The 12,958-nt window shown below is 38.6% G+C and overlaps 1 protein-coding gene across 1 annotated transcript in view; it reads right to left on the bottom strand.

Annotated features, from left to right (window-relative positions):
• Nucleotides 1-12,958, bottom strand: part of RASGRF2 (Ras protein specific guanine nucleotide releasing factor 2) — a 257,001-nt gene that overhangs the window by 116,229 nt on the left and 127,814 nt on the right. The window contains exons 10-13 of the mRNA XM_046000008.1: nt 11,667-11,827; nt 10,698-10,764; nt 10,041-10,177; nt 1,486-1,568 (exon numbers count right to left, since the gene is read on the bottom strand). Coding sequence (XP_045855964.1) covers nt 1,486-1,568; nt 10,041-10,177; nt 10,698-10,764; nt 11,667-11,827 — 448 coding nt within the window. The remainder of the gene's footprint in view (nt 1-1,485; nt 1,569-10,040; nt 10,178-10,697; nt 10,765-11,666; nt 11,828-12,958) is intronic.

Genomic DNA, 12,958 nt, shown 5'->3' on the forward strand with positions numbered 1-12,958 from the left:
TATGTACAGCATATGTAAAGTAGTTCTAGGGTTTAGGAGCTTATAACTTGGCTGCAATGTCCAATTTACATATTCTCATTCTAAAGCGGTTGGGACTTTTATGGCTGTCGAGCCTTCAAGAAACTACTTTTAAAAAATGAACAAAAGTAACATATGCTATTTTGTGAAATATTAAAATAATAATCCTATAGTAGAAAATTAAACTAACTCTAAGCTAATGATGCGAATTTAAAAATTAAGTCACAATTTGGACCTCTTGGTTGAATACTGCATACCTGGTCTTAATCTTAACATCATACATTTTTAACTAATGTGGTTAAAAAAAAAAAAAAAAAACTAGACTAAGTCAAAAACAAAAAAAAACTGAATGCTAAAGGAATCTTCGCCCTAGAGCCTTAAAACAGTTCTACCTAAAATGTTTTTAAAATTGACCGGTAATTTAAAATACTGTCATTCTTTCTCAGTTTCTATATTTCTGTAGTAATTACGGCACTAGTGCAATGTACTCTGCTTTCATCTGATACAATAAGAAGTTCTAAAAGCTGTACTGTTGGGATGGTGCTAAGAGCACTAATTTCCTATCAGAAGAGGAAAATTAATGTTATTTATTGCCTTAGCACAAACAGCTCAGATCTAAAAAAAAAACCACATTAAAAATGCATAGAAGACAAATATTTTCTTAGTTTCATGTAACTTTTTTTAAAAGATCGAACAGGTCTGCTCTCAAAAATACATTTTATTCTTAGAATTGAATTGCAAAAACAAACAAACAAACAAACAAAATGAGAACAGGGAACAATTTGGTCATCTCAAAATACTCCTGAAACCATTTCGGAATTTATAACTGAAAAAGTATGTAGAGACAAAAGCATTAATACAGAGAGCAATGGCACATAGTTAATGATATAATTTCTCATTGAAAACTACCATTTCCCTATTGGCCACTTTAAATTCTAGGGTATGTTTTGTTAACAAAATAGAGTGAGAGCATGATGACAGACAGGCAAATCCACACGTAGGCATGGTAGACGGTACCATGGGAAGGCCAACTGATTCATGTCACGTGTCTTTGAAATCTAAATATATCTCTATAACCAAATCTGAGTAATACAATTCATACCCACTGGGAAGATGCCAGAAGAATATGCCATACTTTGACCCAGACTCTGACCCTGGGTATATCTGGCTGTCACAACTTTTCATATTGAACTTGAAAATCTCAGTAGGCTTTTGCCCTGAATGAAAGCATATGTAACAGTATGAAAAACATTTTTCTAGGCCATGAATCAATAAACATGAATCTGAAAAACCATTTTGATAGTCTTATTATTTATAATAGCATACCATGAATTATCACATTACTATCAAGAAACATAGTCACAAAAATGAAGCAGAATCCTACTGAAGCAATATTTTATGCAGGGCGTTATGTTCTCTACCAATTCGACTTGATTAAAATGTAAGGGAAAGGATTATTACACTTACTTAATCATATGTGGCACAGTAACTTTGGAATTCTCTTCAAATACTATAGTCATTAAACCATTACACCGTATATTGTCCACACACTGTGAAATTAAAAAACAAACAATTTCAACCCACATGAAAACCTAGGCAGATCATAGAGTCTCAGAATTGTCTACAGCCACAAAAACAAGCTGAGTTTCTCATTCTGTCTGTACACACACACACACACACACAAACACATCAGCAGCACATAAACATTATACATTATACATTAATCAACAGATGCAGTACCCAGATACCTAAACTGTACACCTGGCAAACACCTGAGGAGAGATATAGGAGCTGTTCTCCTGGATTGTACTGCCTAAGGACTCTGGCCCCAAAGTCACATCATCACAATTCTCTGCCAGTGGCTGCACCACTTGAGAGGTTTATACCTTCTGACAGTAATTGCCTCTGCTGTATTCATTCTCTGCCTGAGGGTGGTCTGGGGCAGGCTGAGCAGAAACGATGGCTTTCTCAGATGGAACTCATCTTCTGTCTCACTAGTAAGCTCTATGCCCGCTTCTAAGGTGTTTTTTTGCCAACACATCCCACACTTTCCTAGCTTCTCTAGCAGTTTCTATTGGTGCCATGTTGATTTGATGAGGATACATTGTGTAATTTCTCCTGCTTCTGGAATGCATTAAGACCTGTCCATCTTTTTTTCTCTTTTCTTTTTAGGAGGAAAATTCAAGAACGTTTGCTAATTTCCACTGCCTTATTTACTTATGCCTTATCAAGTTAAAAATTCCCTTTGCAATTAAAGAAGGGTTAGAGAAGGATTTATTTTGAATTACTTCCCTTTGAACAAAACAGAACATGAAAAAAGATTTAAGCCATTTTAAAAATCAAAACTTATTTCCAGTTACTAGGATACTGAGTAGTGATTAATAACTGCAATTAAGTGGTGTGAAGAGGTTGATTGGTGGAGGGTGAGGGGCATGGCAAAGAGTGTTGTGTGGGGACAGGACTCACACACAGACAGGGAGAGAGAGAGACAGGATAAGTGATTCTTTACCCCCGTGGCCTTCTTTTCATTCTCAATGTTTCTAAAGCACAATAAGGATGCCGCTTGAGTCACCAACGCAGGAAGTGAGAGGACAGAGATGGTATTTGGTGAGAAATGTGGAAAATGAACAATGTTCCTTTAGTTTCCTTTAACATTTTAAGCAAATGGCATAGTTACACAAACAAGAGCCTTAGGATGATTTAGGATTATAGTTTCTATATCTAGATTTTCTATTTGGTTCTTCGACACATCAACCTGGTCCTTTTTACATAATAATCTTTTCCTTTTCCTTCCTTCCTCCTTCCCTCCCTTCTTTCCTTCTGTCCTTCCTTCCTCTCTCTTTCTGGCTTTAATATATTTTAAACATTCTTATTTTATAGACTTTTCCAAGTTGTCACCCTATTATCTGAAGTTCTAACAATATTAATTCTGCTGTTCACTGTGTCTTCTGACTCTCTCATGATAGATAAGTTACTTATAAGATTGGTAATTTTTGATTTTGAACACACTGTCATGAGGACTGAACTGTAAAGTGTTGCTAATAGAGTGACTTTTGTGTTTGCTTCTACCAAGCAGTCTTGGGATTTCAACAGTCCCCAAATTTGCTTTTATGTTAATTCCTTGGTTTGGATTTTTCACACCATGTGAATATTATGCATTTAAATTTCAAATCCATAAGTCAGAAACACATTCCTATCTTTCAAAGGAGAATTTTTTTAAAAAGTAAGAACCCAAGACAAAGACAAACTTCCTTATTTCTTTTGGGGGCCAATGGGAAGAGTTTTTTGAGTTCTTATCTCACAGAAGGGATACCCTTCCAATATCCAGGCTTAAAATAGGGAGGTTAATTGGTTTAAGGGGCCCAAGGCTACCTCAGTCCCCTTAGTTAAAACCCCTCGGGCTTGGAACCAATACTCAACCTAAAATCATTCCTAGGTCTCTAGGTCATCAGCTTACAAGGTTTCTGCTCTAAGTTTCTTCGGTATTTCTGACAACTAGAGATTTCTGTAAAATATTACCAATCTGTAAATATCACCAATGTATTAAAAAAATTTTATTATCTGATTTTATATGTTAAACATTTCTGTTTTTGTAACTAGAGGGGATCTAAATTGGCTCAGTCCTCTGCACTGTCAGAATTGGAACTTGAGAGAAATATTTTAGGTCCAAAAGAGATTTATGTGATTACTTTTGACCATCTCATTATCCAGTGTCATAGCTCCTTCATAACTCTTCCTGATTTACTGTATGAAACATTAAAATTATTTTCAACAGAAAATTTTTTTCACTTACGCTCAAGTTTCAGGAAATCTAAACCTACATGCAATCTGAGCCATAGCTCAAAGGCCATGTAATAAAAATTCTTATTTCTGAGAGGGTCCTCAGACAGGCCCCAGTGACAACACCGGTTGACAAACAGAACTCTTGGGGGCTCTGGGTCACTAGCTCTACTTCAACAAGAGTATTCTTTTTGTATCTCACTTCCATTAGGGACTTTCAGTGATGCTGCGCTGGAGAAAGGGTTCTCTTCTATAACAAAGTCACACTATAATAATCAGTGTATGACTATATTTATATTGGAAGGCATGGTATATATACTCAGGACCATATAAGCCTGTCTTCTAGTTATGTTGGGGAAATAATTTTGGACTGAGCCCTGGGAAAATATATGCAGCTCACTCATTCAAGAAGGACCACGATAAGCAAGGTGTCACGTATCTTTAAGGATACGTCGAATTTATGTGAATTATGGTAAACCTTGAAATTAATATAATTAGGGCACCTGGGTGACTCAGTTGGTTAAGCGACTGCCTGCCTTCAGCCCAGGTCATAATCCTGGAATCCCAGGACCGAGTCCCACATCGGGGCTCCCTGCTCCTGCTTCTCCCTCTGACCCTCCCCACCTCTCGAGCTCTCTCAAATAAATAAGTAAATAAATCTTTCTTTAAAAAAGAAATTAATAGAATAGAATGACATGCATATTCACAGTAGCCCCAGGTAATTTTGATGCAACTGGCCCTTAGACAATTGCCGAGAATGACAGCTCCAGCAAGGTCTTTGGAGGATCTTGCTTGAGGCCATACCTGTTCAAAGGCCACTTGTCTACTGTGATCTATCACTACCCTTTTTACCTTCTAACATTTCTAAGTAGTGAGAAGAAAGGTTAGATTCAATTTTTCTCTTTTAATTTACCTTTTCATGTTAAAGTAAAAAATTCCCTATTGATTCCAGAGGAGCTATTTTAAGGGAGAAAGCATGTGAGAGTGTCATAGGTTTGTCTATACAAGGTGTGCATTTTCACACATCTGCCCAAACCAAGCTCAGAGGTGAATTTTAATTCTGCATTTTAGTTAATACCCATAATTACAGAAAAATCTGTTTAATACACCATTATGTATGACAAGAAGACAAGTGTAAATGAATGCACTATATTGAAATGAATGGTCAAATCTTTAGCCTCAAATTTTTCCCTATAAATAGATGAAAAGGGAAGCATTATTGGTCAAGACCATTAGCTATTTGTTCGTTTTGTTGGAGGTGCCAACAGTTAATTATGGCCTTCCTGGTGTAACTAAAGGTGTAATTAATCATTCAAGCAATTGTTACTTCTAAAAATTACAGCTTCAGAGAAAGAGATCTGGCAAAACCAGTCTTAACTTTTGTATTGAATTCTTTATATGAAACTGGGATTGTATCAATATTCAGAAACCACTTTATTATTTTAAATAAGAGCCATATGTGATTAGTGTAACATGGTGCAGTAATTTAGCCAGGTGGCTTCAAATCAAGTCACAAAAAAATTAAGATCTAGCAAAACAGAGGGACAAAAATAAAATGACAAAGTAATGGGGAACATATTCATAATATGACTTGAAGAAAAATGTTTATTTCCCTAATCTGTAGGGATAGCTCCAATGAATCAATGTCCATCTGGCATAAACAGATAAGAAAGAGAAATGGTAGAAAATATTAATCTCATTGATAATTATAGAAATATAAATTAAAATCAGTAGAGAACCACACTACTTTTCCACGAGATAGGAAGATGTGATAAATACAATAAAACTCAACAATGGCACAGGACTTAGAAAAAAGTTGCAGAGATATTTTGCCAATGATGTAGTGAAATGATGAGTCACAGATTTCTTGCATTTTGGCAGTCTGTCAAGTCATGAATCATGAAGTCATGGAAGTTACCAGACCCTCTATACCAACATTACTTTCTGTAGGGAAGATATGCCAATACAGACCTGAAAGGGAGAGTAACTCCCTGTATAACAACGTTTAGTACCACAACACTTATTAATGCTAAAACCTGGAATATATCCAACTATTTGGGAAAAGCTGGAAAAGCGGTATATTAATGTGATACTGTGTGTGCATGTGTGTGTGTGCACACGCATGTGTGTGGCCACGCAAAGACACCAATATGAAGAATCCTCAGGAATACAGGAAGATGTAAATGAGGTAAAACATGAAAATGATGTATATATACACCGGGAGGCAAACTGCGAAATTATTTCTGTATGGCAGGATTGTGGAGGTTTTAGAAGTGGAAACCACTGATTTTCAGGGCAAAGGTCCTCCTATTTAATTATGCTAAAGTGACCTGTGGAGCTTGTTAAACCTGGGTGGGGGTAGGTTGTCTGGAATGTAGATTCAGGAACCTGCAAGTTTGCAAAAACCCTCAGGCAACTCTACCACAGTTATCTGTGGAAATACTTTGATAAATACTAATTTGGTGGGCTGAATGTTGACAGTATTTTTAGCTCCTTTTTATGTCCACATTTTTACATATACATAACAAAACATTAAACAGTACATTTTCCAGCATTCAGTGGGCTCATCTTATTAATAATAAATATGTCCACAGACACACTGGGAGACTGACAAATAACCATCAATGTATGTATAGTGCATAATGTCCCCCACAAAACGAAAATGCTTTGAGCAGAGAACAAAGCCAGTTGAGATGCAGGCTGCTAGGCGGCAGGCTAGGCTCAATCAACAGTGGAGCATTCTGTCCCTACAACCCACTAACCAAACCCTGCACTGGCAAAATCGCTAAGAACCTCAGAGCACTCACTACTGTACTCAGCCCTTAGTAGCAGTGGACACGTGACCGATCCATCCTTCTTGGTACATTTTCCTCACTTGACTTCCAAGATACCATACCCTCAGGGCTGTCCTACCACACTAGTGGAAGCTTCTCGGTCCTCTTGCTGTTCTCCATGACTCCTAACTCAGTCCATGGCCCTTTTCTCATTTCTATCTCTACTTACTCCCTAGGTGGTCTCAATATTCTCACAGCCTTAAATACAACCTGAATGACACTCTCCCACCTGAACCGCTCCCCTAAATGCTGGACTGCTGCTCACTTAACAACTCAGTTTCTTACATCACAATTCCATGAGAATGTGTCTAAGAGCCTTCTGAAACTGAAGCTTACCTAAAGTAAGCTTCTGACATTCACCGCAAATCTCTGTTAATGACAACTCCATTCTTCAGTGGCTCAGGACAAAAACTCTGAAGATATCCTTGATTCTTCTTTTTCTCTCACACCCCAAGGAAAAGCCATAAGAAAAACCCTGTTGGCTCTCCCTTCAAAATGAGTCCAGAATCACAACCCTTATCTCCAGTTCCATTCCTGCCATGCTGATCTGAGCCTTCAGGAACTCTCGCTGGGTTACACCAACAGCTTCTCATTCAGCTCCCTACCGCTACTCTTGCCCTACACTCCCATTCTACGTGCAACACAGCGGGCAAGGCGATCCCTTTAAAACTTCGGTCAGATCATGAAATTCCTTTGTCAAACCCTTTAAGAGCTTTTCATCTGATTCAGAGTATAAGCTAAAGCTTGTACCAGGGCACAACCCCCCCACCCGCCCCCACTGGCTGGACCTCTGTTACCTCTCTGACTCCCTCTCTTCCTATTCTCCCTCTCATACCTTCCACTTCAACCACACTGACATCATGCTATTCCTCAAAATAGGCACTGTCTTCCTACTTCAGAGTCTTCACAATGGCTCTTCCCTTTCTCTGAAATGAATTTCCCTTCATCACATATCTACATGGTATTTCCATCACCTGCTACTGTGTCTGTTTAGAGGTCTCCTGCAGCCTGAGGGGACCACCGTTTTAAAAAGTGTACTGGGGGCGCCTGGGTGGCTCAGTTGGTTAAGCAACTGCCTTCGGCTCAGGTCATGATTTCGGAGTCCTGGGATCGAGCCCTACATCGGGGGGTCTGTGCTCAGCAGGGAGTCTGGTTCTCCCCTCTCATGCTCTCTCACTCTCTCTCAAGTAAACAGATAAAATCTTTAAAAAGTGTACTGACCCATACCTACCCCCAGTAGTGCCATCTTTCCTACCCTGTCCTATCCCCTTCTAGCCTAAAACAGTAGGTACTTACTTGTTACATTTATTGTTTATTTTCCAAAATCCCTCTGGCTAGAATGTAAGGTCAAAAGGTCAGAGAATTTGTTGTTGTTACCTCTTTTGTTCATGATGTATCATAGGTGTCTAAGCAGTGCCTGGCATATAATATCACTGCATAAATATATTTGTTGAATGAATGAAATAATATATGGTAAAGCCACACAACATCAAGGCTCCATCAAACATAGTAAGTTCATGAATTATATCATCACTCAAAAAGACAGGACTTTCTGTTAGCCTTATTCTCCAGCCCACTTGTAGATACAGTCTAGAAGAATTTAACATATTAGCCATAGAGACTCAGGTAAAAATATGAAGAAGTTGTATACTTCTGCCTCAAGATGGAGCCTAAGTGGGAAGACTCACTAGAATGCTTATGGCAGACAAAGCATTGTGCCCTTTCTTTAAAAAAACAGTTATGGGATCATCCACGCACCCAGGGGTCCTTCCTTCGTAAAAATGCCTCTCCAGGCATGCTAATGAAGGTTTGGGGCTTTTATCAATTCTGTATCTTAGGAGCCCCAGTTGTGCAATGAGGTAGAAGCTAGAAGCAGCTAGAAAAACACCTTTGCCTCCTCCTTTTCTCACCATCCTTTCTACTTATCTTGGCTTCACAACACCTGCCAAATTTTGTTGCATTAAGTTGTCCACCGACCTTTCTTCCCTATTGGTCTCCCTAGCTCTTTGGGACAAGGAATCATTGCTGTATTCCTGATACCCGCATGATACCTGGCACTACATGCTGATTGTTCAACATACATTCATAGAACCAGTGACTGATGCAGAGTTTCATAAGGGAAGAGATGTTTTACAAACAGAGACTAAAGTATTAAGTCATACAGCACAGAGCTAATGAAAGGATTAATAAATCACCACAGGGATATAATTATGCAAATACAGAAGTTCCCACATTTTCATTCTTTTTTTGACCAGAAAAGAGGCACCTTCTCTTCAAGCTATTTATTCACCATCAGAGGAGTCCTGGGGGTATATAAGCAAAAATCCAGCACTCCTGTAGAGGATGTTTAGAATGCTAATAAAAGACCTGGATTAGGTTTGACTCCTGACTCAAAGCTGTTGTGTAACTTTGGACACTTAGCCTTCCAAACCTCAGGTTCCTCACCTGTGAAACGGGCTGCTACTTCTCTTTACCTTCAGAATACTATTGTCAGGATCAAATGAGATTAAGTCTATAAAATTTCTTTTGACATATAAAAAAGTTATTTTGCCCTCCATTGTCTGTTGTTCCTCAGTTTTCAGTCACTCAGAAGAAATTCACATTTTTACCTAAGTTTTGTATATAAATTACTATGAGCTCTCTTCAGAAAAAAGAAGGCATTTGAATCTACAGTATATGGTTTATCCATTTGCCCCTATCTTCCTTGAGTTAATAACAGAAAATAACAACCAAGTCTTCTTCTAATATTTGCCTTACATGAACATTTTTCTCCTATATTGGCTAATGGAGTAAAAATCAATGTGGAGCTTCAATTTAGGAACAACTAAGCCCGATCACAACTAGTTTGGACATATTTCCAATTTCTGAATACACGCAGCAATTCCTTCACTGGGCATTGTTGATCAAGGAAAAGTAAACAAATCTGTTTCCTACTTTCTTTCCATATAAAATACAGGAAAACTCATTTTCAGGTTTCCTACTACAGACAGTCTCTCTTCTTTGATATGGTTCTTTAATTTGTGACTTCTCACACATTAGCTGTTTTTGTATCTCTCACCATTTTCCTGCCTCAGAAACAAGTAAGCCAAAGATGATCTTATTGGAGGTCACTGGAGAATTTACTACTAATAGGGCAATTTTAACACAACTGATTACACTTAAGCCTGTACAAAAATGCCCAAGAATTAACAAGCAAGTGCCACATTTCAGGAAAATTTCAACCTTACAAAGAAAAACAAACAACAATAACAAATGGTCCCAGCTAACAAGATATACAGGGGTGACGGCAGTGACCACAGCAACCAGAAGTAAGTTTTTTTAATAAAAACAAAATAACTAACCCTCCCCCCCCAATTTATGTGGTGAAATTAAAAACAACACAACTTGCAGCAAATGCCACTTGCTTACCTGACTTATGTCGCTCATCCAGGCAGCTTTCTCCTGGCGTGAAGGTGCTAACAAGACTATAGTGAAAGGGGCAGAATCAGGAGGCTCCACTACTATTTTAAAATCCAGGTGTCCAAATACTTGCCCAGAACCTTTGGCTTCAACACATGCAAAGCAAACAATTAGATGTGAATACAAAAATATGGGTGATAGCCACTTTCACAGAGTTCTAATAAGAGGATCGATGTGTGTTCAAATTCAGAATCTCATTTCAGCAACATAGTACTTCTCGGGCAAGGGGAACCCCTTACTAAGCTCAGAAGTAGATAAAGAAGCTGAAGTCAGCTTGTTCCTCAGGACTAGGATCCCTGGCTCCTACTCATTTCCTGTTTTCTTTCCTTTTTTTAAAAATTTCCATAATATATAGAATTCCAACTCTCTCTAGTTCAATTCCTTTCTTCTCTGTCTGCCAGTGAAAAATGAGACAAATTCAGTGAAATATGAACTGCCAAAGATGGTTTTACAAAGTTCACAGGTTAAATGATTCAACAGAACTCTTCATATAGAAATGACTTCAGGGAGCACATTCATAACATCTTCCCTGTCTCCTTAACAGCCCTTCTTAGCTACAAGACGTTGTTATTCTACCATAATTCTAAGAGAAAGAATGTGACTTACAGTCATCATCACTCGCATCGGGCTCCTCAATCAACGTGCATTCTATGAGAGAGAGAACCCCACCTGTCTGGAAACAAACCAATTTTTCATTAAGAGGCTGACAGTCCTGCATACGTTGGGAAGCTCAGATTTATAAACCTTTGATTCAAACTGCCACAGAAGAAACCACAACAGTTCTGCATCAGAAACAATTTTTCATAGATTCCAAAACTAAATTTGGCTGTGTAAAAGTAATGACACTCACTGAACCTCATGATTCTTCTCCCTCAACCCACTCTCACTGCCGGTGTTTTATAAATTGAGCAAGTCAGTCTGTGAGAGACCAGTTGGCACCTTGAGAGTGAGTGCAACTGAGCCCACCCACCAGGAAGCACTGCACGCGGTGGAAAGCCATCATCATGGCGCTGGGTAAGAAGTCAGGCACTACCAACAGAAGGTACAGATCGGCAAACCTTCCCTATAAGGAGCCAGACAGTAAATCTTTTAGGCTTTGCAAGCCATATGACCTCTACTGCAGCTACTCAAATCTGCCATTTTAAAAAACATGGGAGCTGCCAGACAATATGTAAACACCGGAACGTGGCTGTGTGACAATAAAACTTTATTAACAGGCAGCGGGCTATGGGTCGTGGTTTGCTGATAATACAAGATAAAATAGCAGTTAGCAAATATTAGATCAGCAAATCACTGTAGTGATTTAACAGGATTTTTGTAGCTCAGTAGTAATCGTTCTTTCCAGGTGATGACTTTAATAGCACTTCTTTATGAAAATACACACTTAAATTTCTATAATTTTGGATAAAATTGACAACGAAGTGCATGTCAAGCTTAGCAACTGTACAGTGTCTCACTATGCACCTGTGATAATATGGGTTTTAGGATACCAGGCATGGGGAAGCCATAATTAAATTAACCTCTGCGCCTCTTAAGTGCATGGACATTAAGTGATATAGTCACGTAAACCCATACCTTCAGCAGATGGAGCTTTCCTCCTGAGCTTCTTGTACAAATTAAAAAGTGTTTTGTAAATAAGAAGCACTGTCTTTCTCCTTCCTTTTTCAAAGACAATGAACCCAGGCGAACTTTACTAAGTTTCCCCCTCTCAACAGAAGGTACTTGAATAAGAGAACCTGGTGATCACAAAAGTGAAGAATACACAGCAATTAAAATTCTGTCAAGTGAGAGCTGTTCTTGATGCAACACACTCTAGGGCCTGTTTCCCAAGATACCAAGGACTTATTTGACGCACCACTGGAAGTAAACCCCCACTACACTCAGAGCGGAAGAGACAAGGAACCAGGTTTTCAGGGTCCAAGTAATCCCTATGACTTTTGTAAAACACCTCAGACTTGATTGTTCGTCTATAAGCGTTAAAATGAGTTTGAAAGAAAGCCAAACTGGAATTCAAACAAGGCACTTCTGCCATCTGTCCCTTGGTGATCTGATCTCAGTGCACTTACTTACTTAAGAATAAGATACAGGGGTGCCTGCGTGGCTCAGTGGGTTAAGCCTCTGTCTTCAGCTCAGGTCATGATCTCAGGGTCCTGGGATCAAGCCCCACATCGAGCCCCATATTGGGCTCTCTGCTCAGCAAGGAGCCTGCTTCCCCCTCTCTCTCTCTGCCTGCCTCTCTGCCTACTTGTGATCTGTCAAATGAATTAAAAAACCTTAAAAAAAAATAAAAGAATAAGATAATACTGTATAATTACACATGATAATAATAGCAACATAATAAAAAGAAAATAGAATTTATTCTTCCTGAGTTCAGGAAGATAGACAAGGAGCATATTAGTAGAGTTTACCTTGTATTTACAAAATAAAATTTACAATGCATGTATATCATAAAGATACACAGATTATATAATTCAATGCAATTTAGTTCATTTTTAAAGGGCAGCTGTTTCAGGTTATATTTAAATTATGTGTGATGGGGCGTCTTGGTGGCTCAGTTGGCTCGGTGTCTGACTTTAATTTCAGCTCGGGCCATGACCTCAGGTTGTGGGATCGAGCCCCACACAGGCTCTGTGTTAGGTGTGGGGACTGCTTGGGTTCTCTCTCTCTCTCTGCTCCTCCCTCCTCGGGCTCTCATGTGTGTTCCTTATCTCTCTCAAATAAAATATTAATAAATAAATAAAGTGTGAGAAAAATTCTTTGTGGAATCTATGGAAACTTTAGAGTCATAAAGTCTATACCAGAGCATTCCTATGAGCAAACCTGTCTTCCATGCAATGTGAGAAGCTATACAGATACTTTATAATTTC

Source organism: Meles meles, chromosome 3 (assembly GCF_922984935.1).
Source record: "Meles meles chromosome 3, mMelMel3.1 paternal haplotype, whole genome shotgun sequence".
Classification (NCBI taxonomy): Eukaryota; Metazoa; Chordata; class Mammalia; order Carnivora; family Mustelidae; genus Meles; species Meles meles.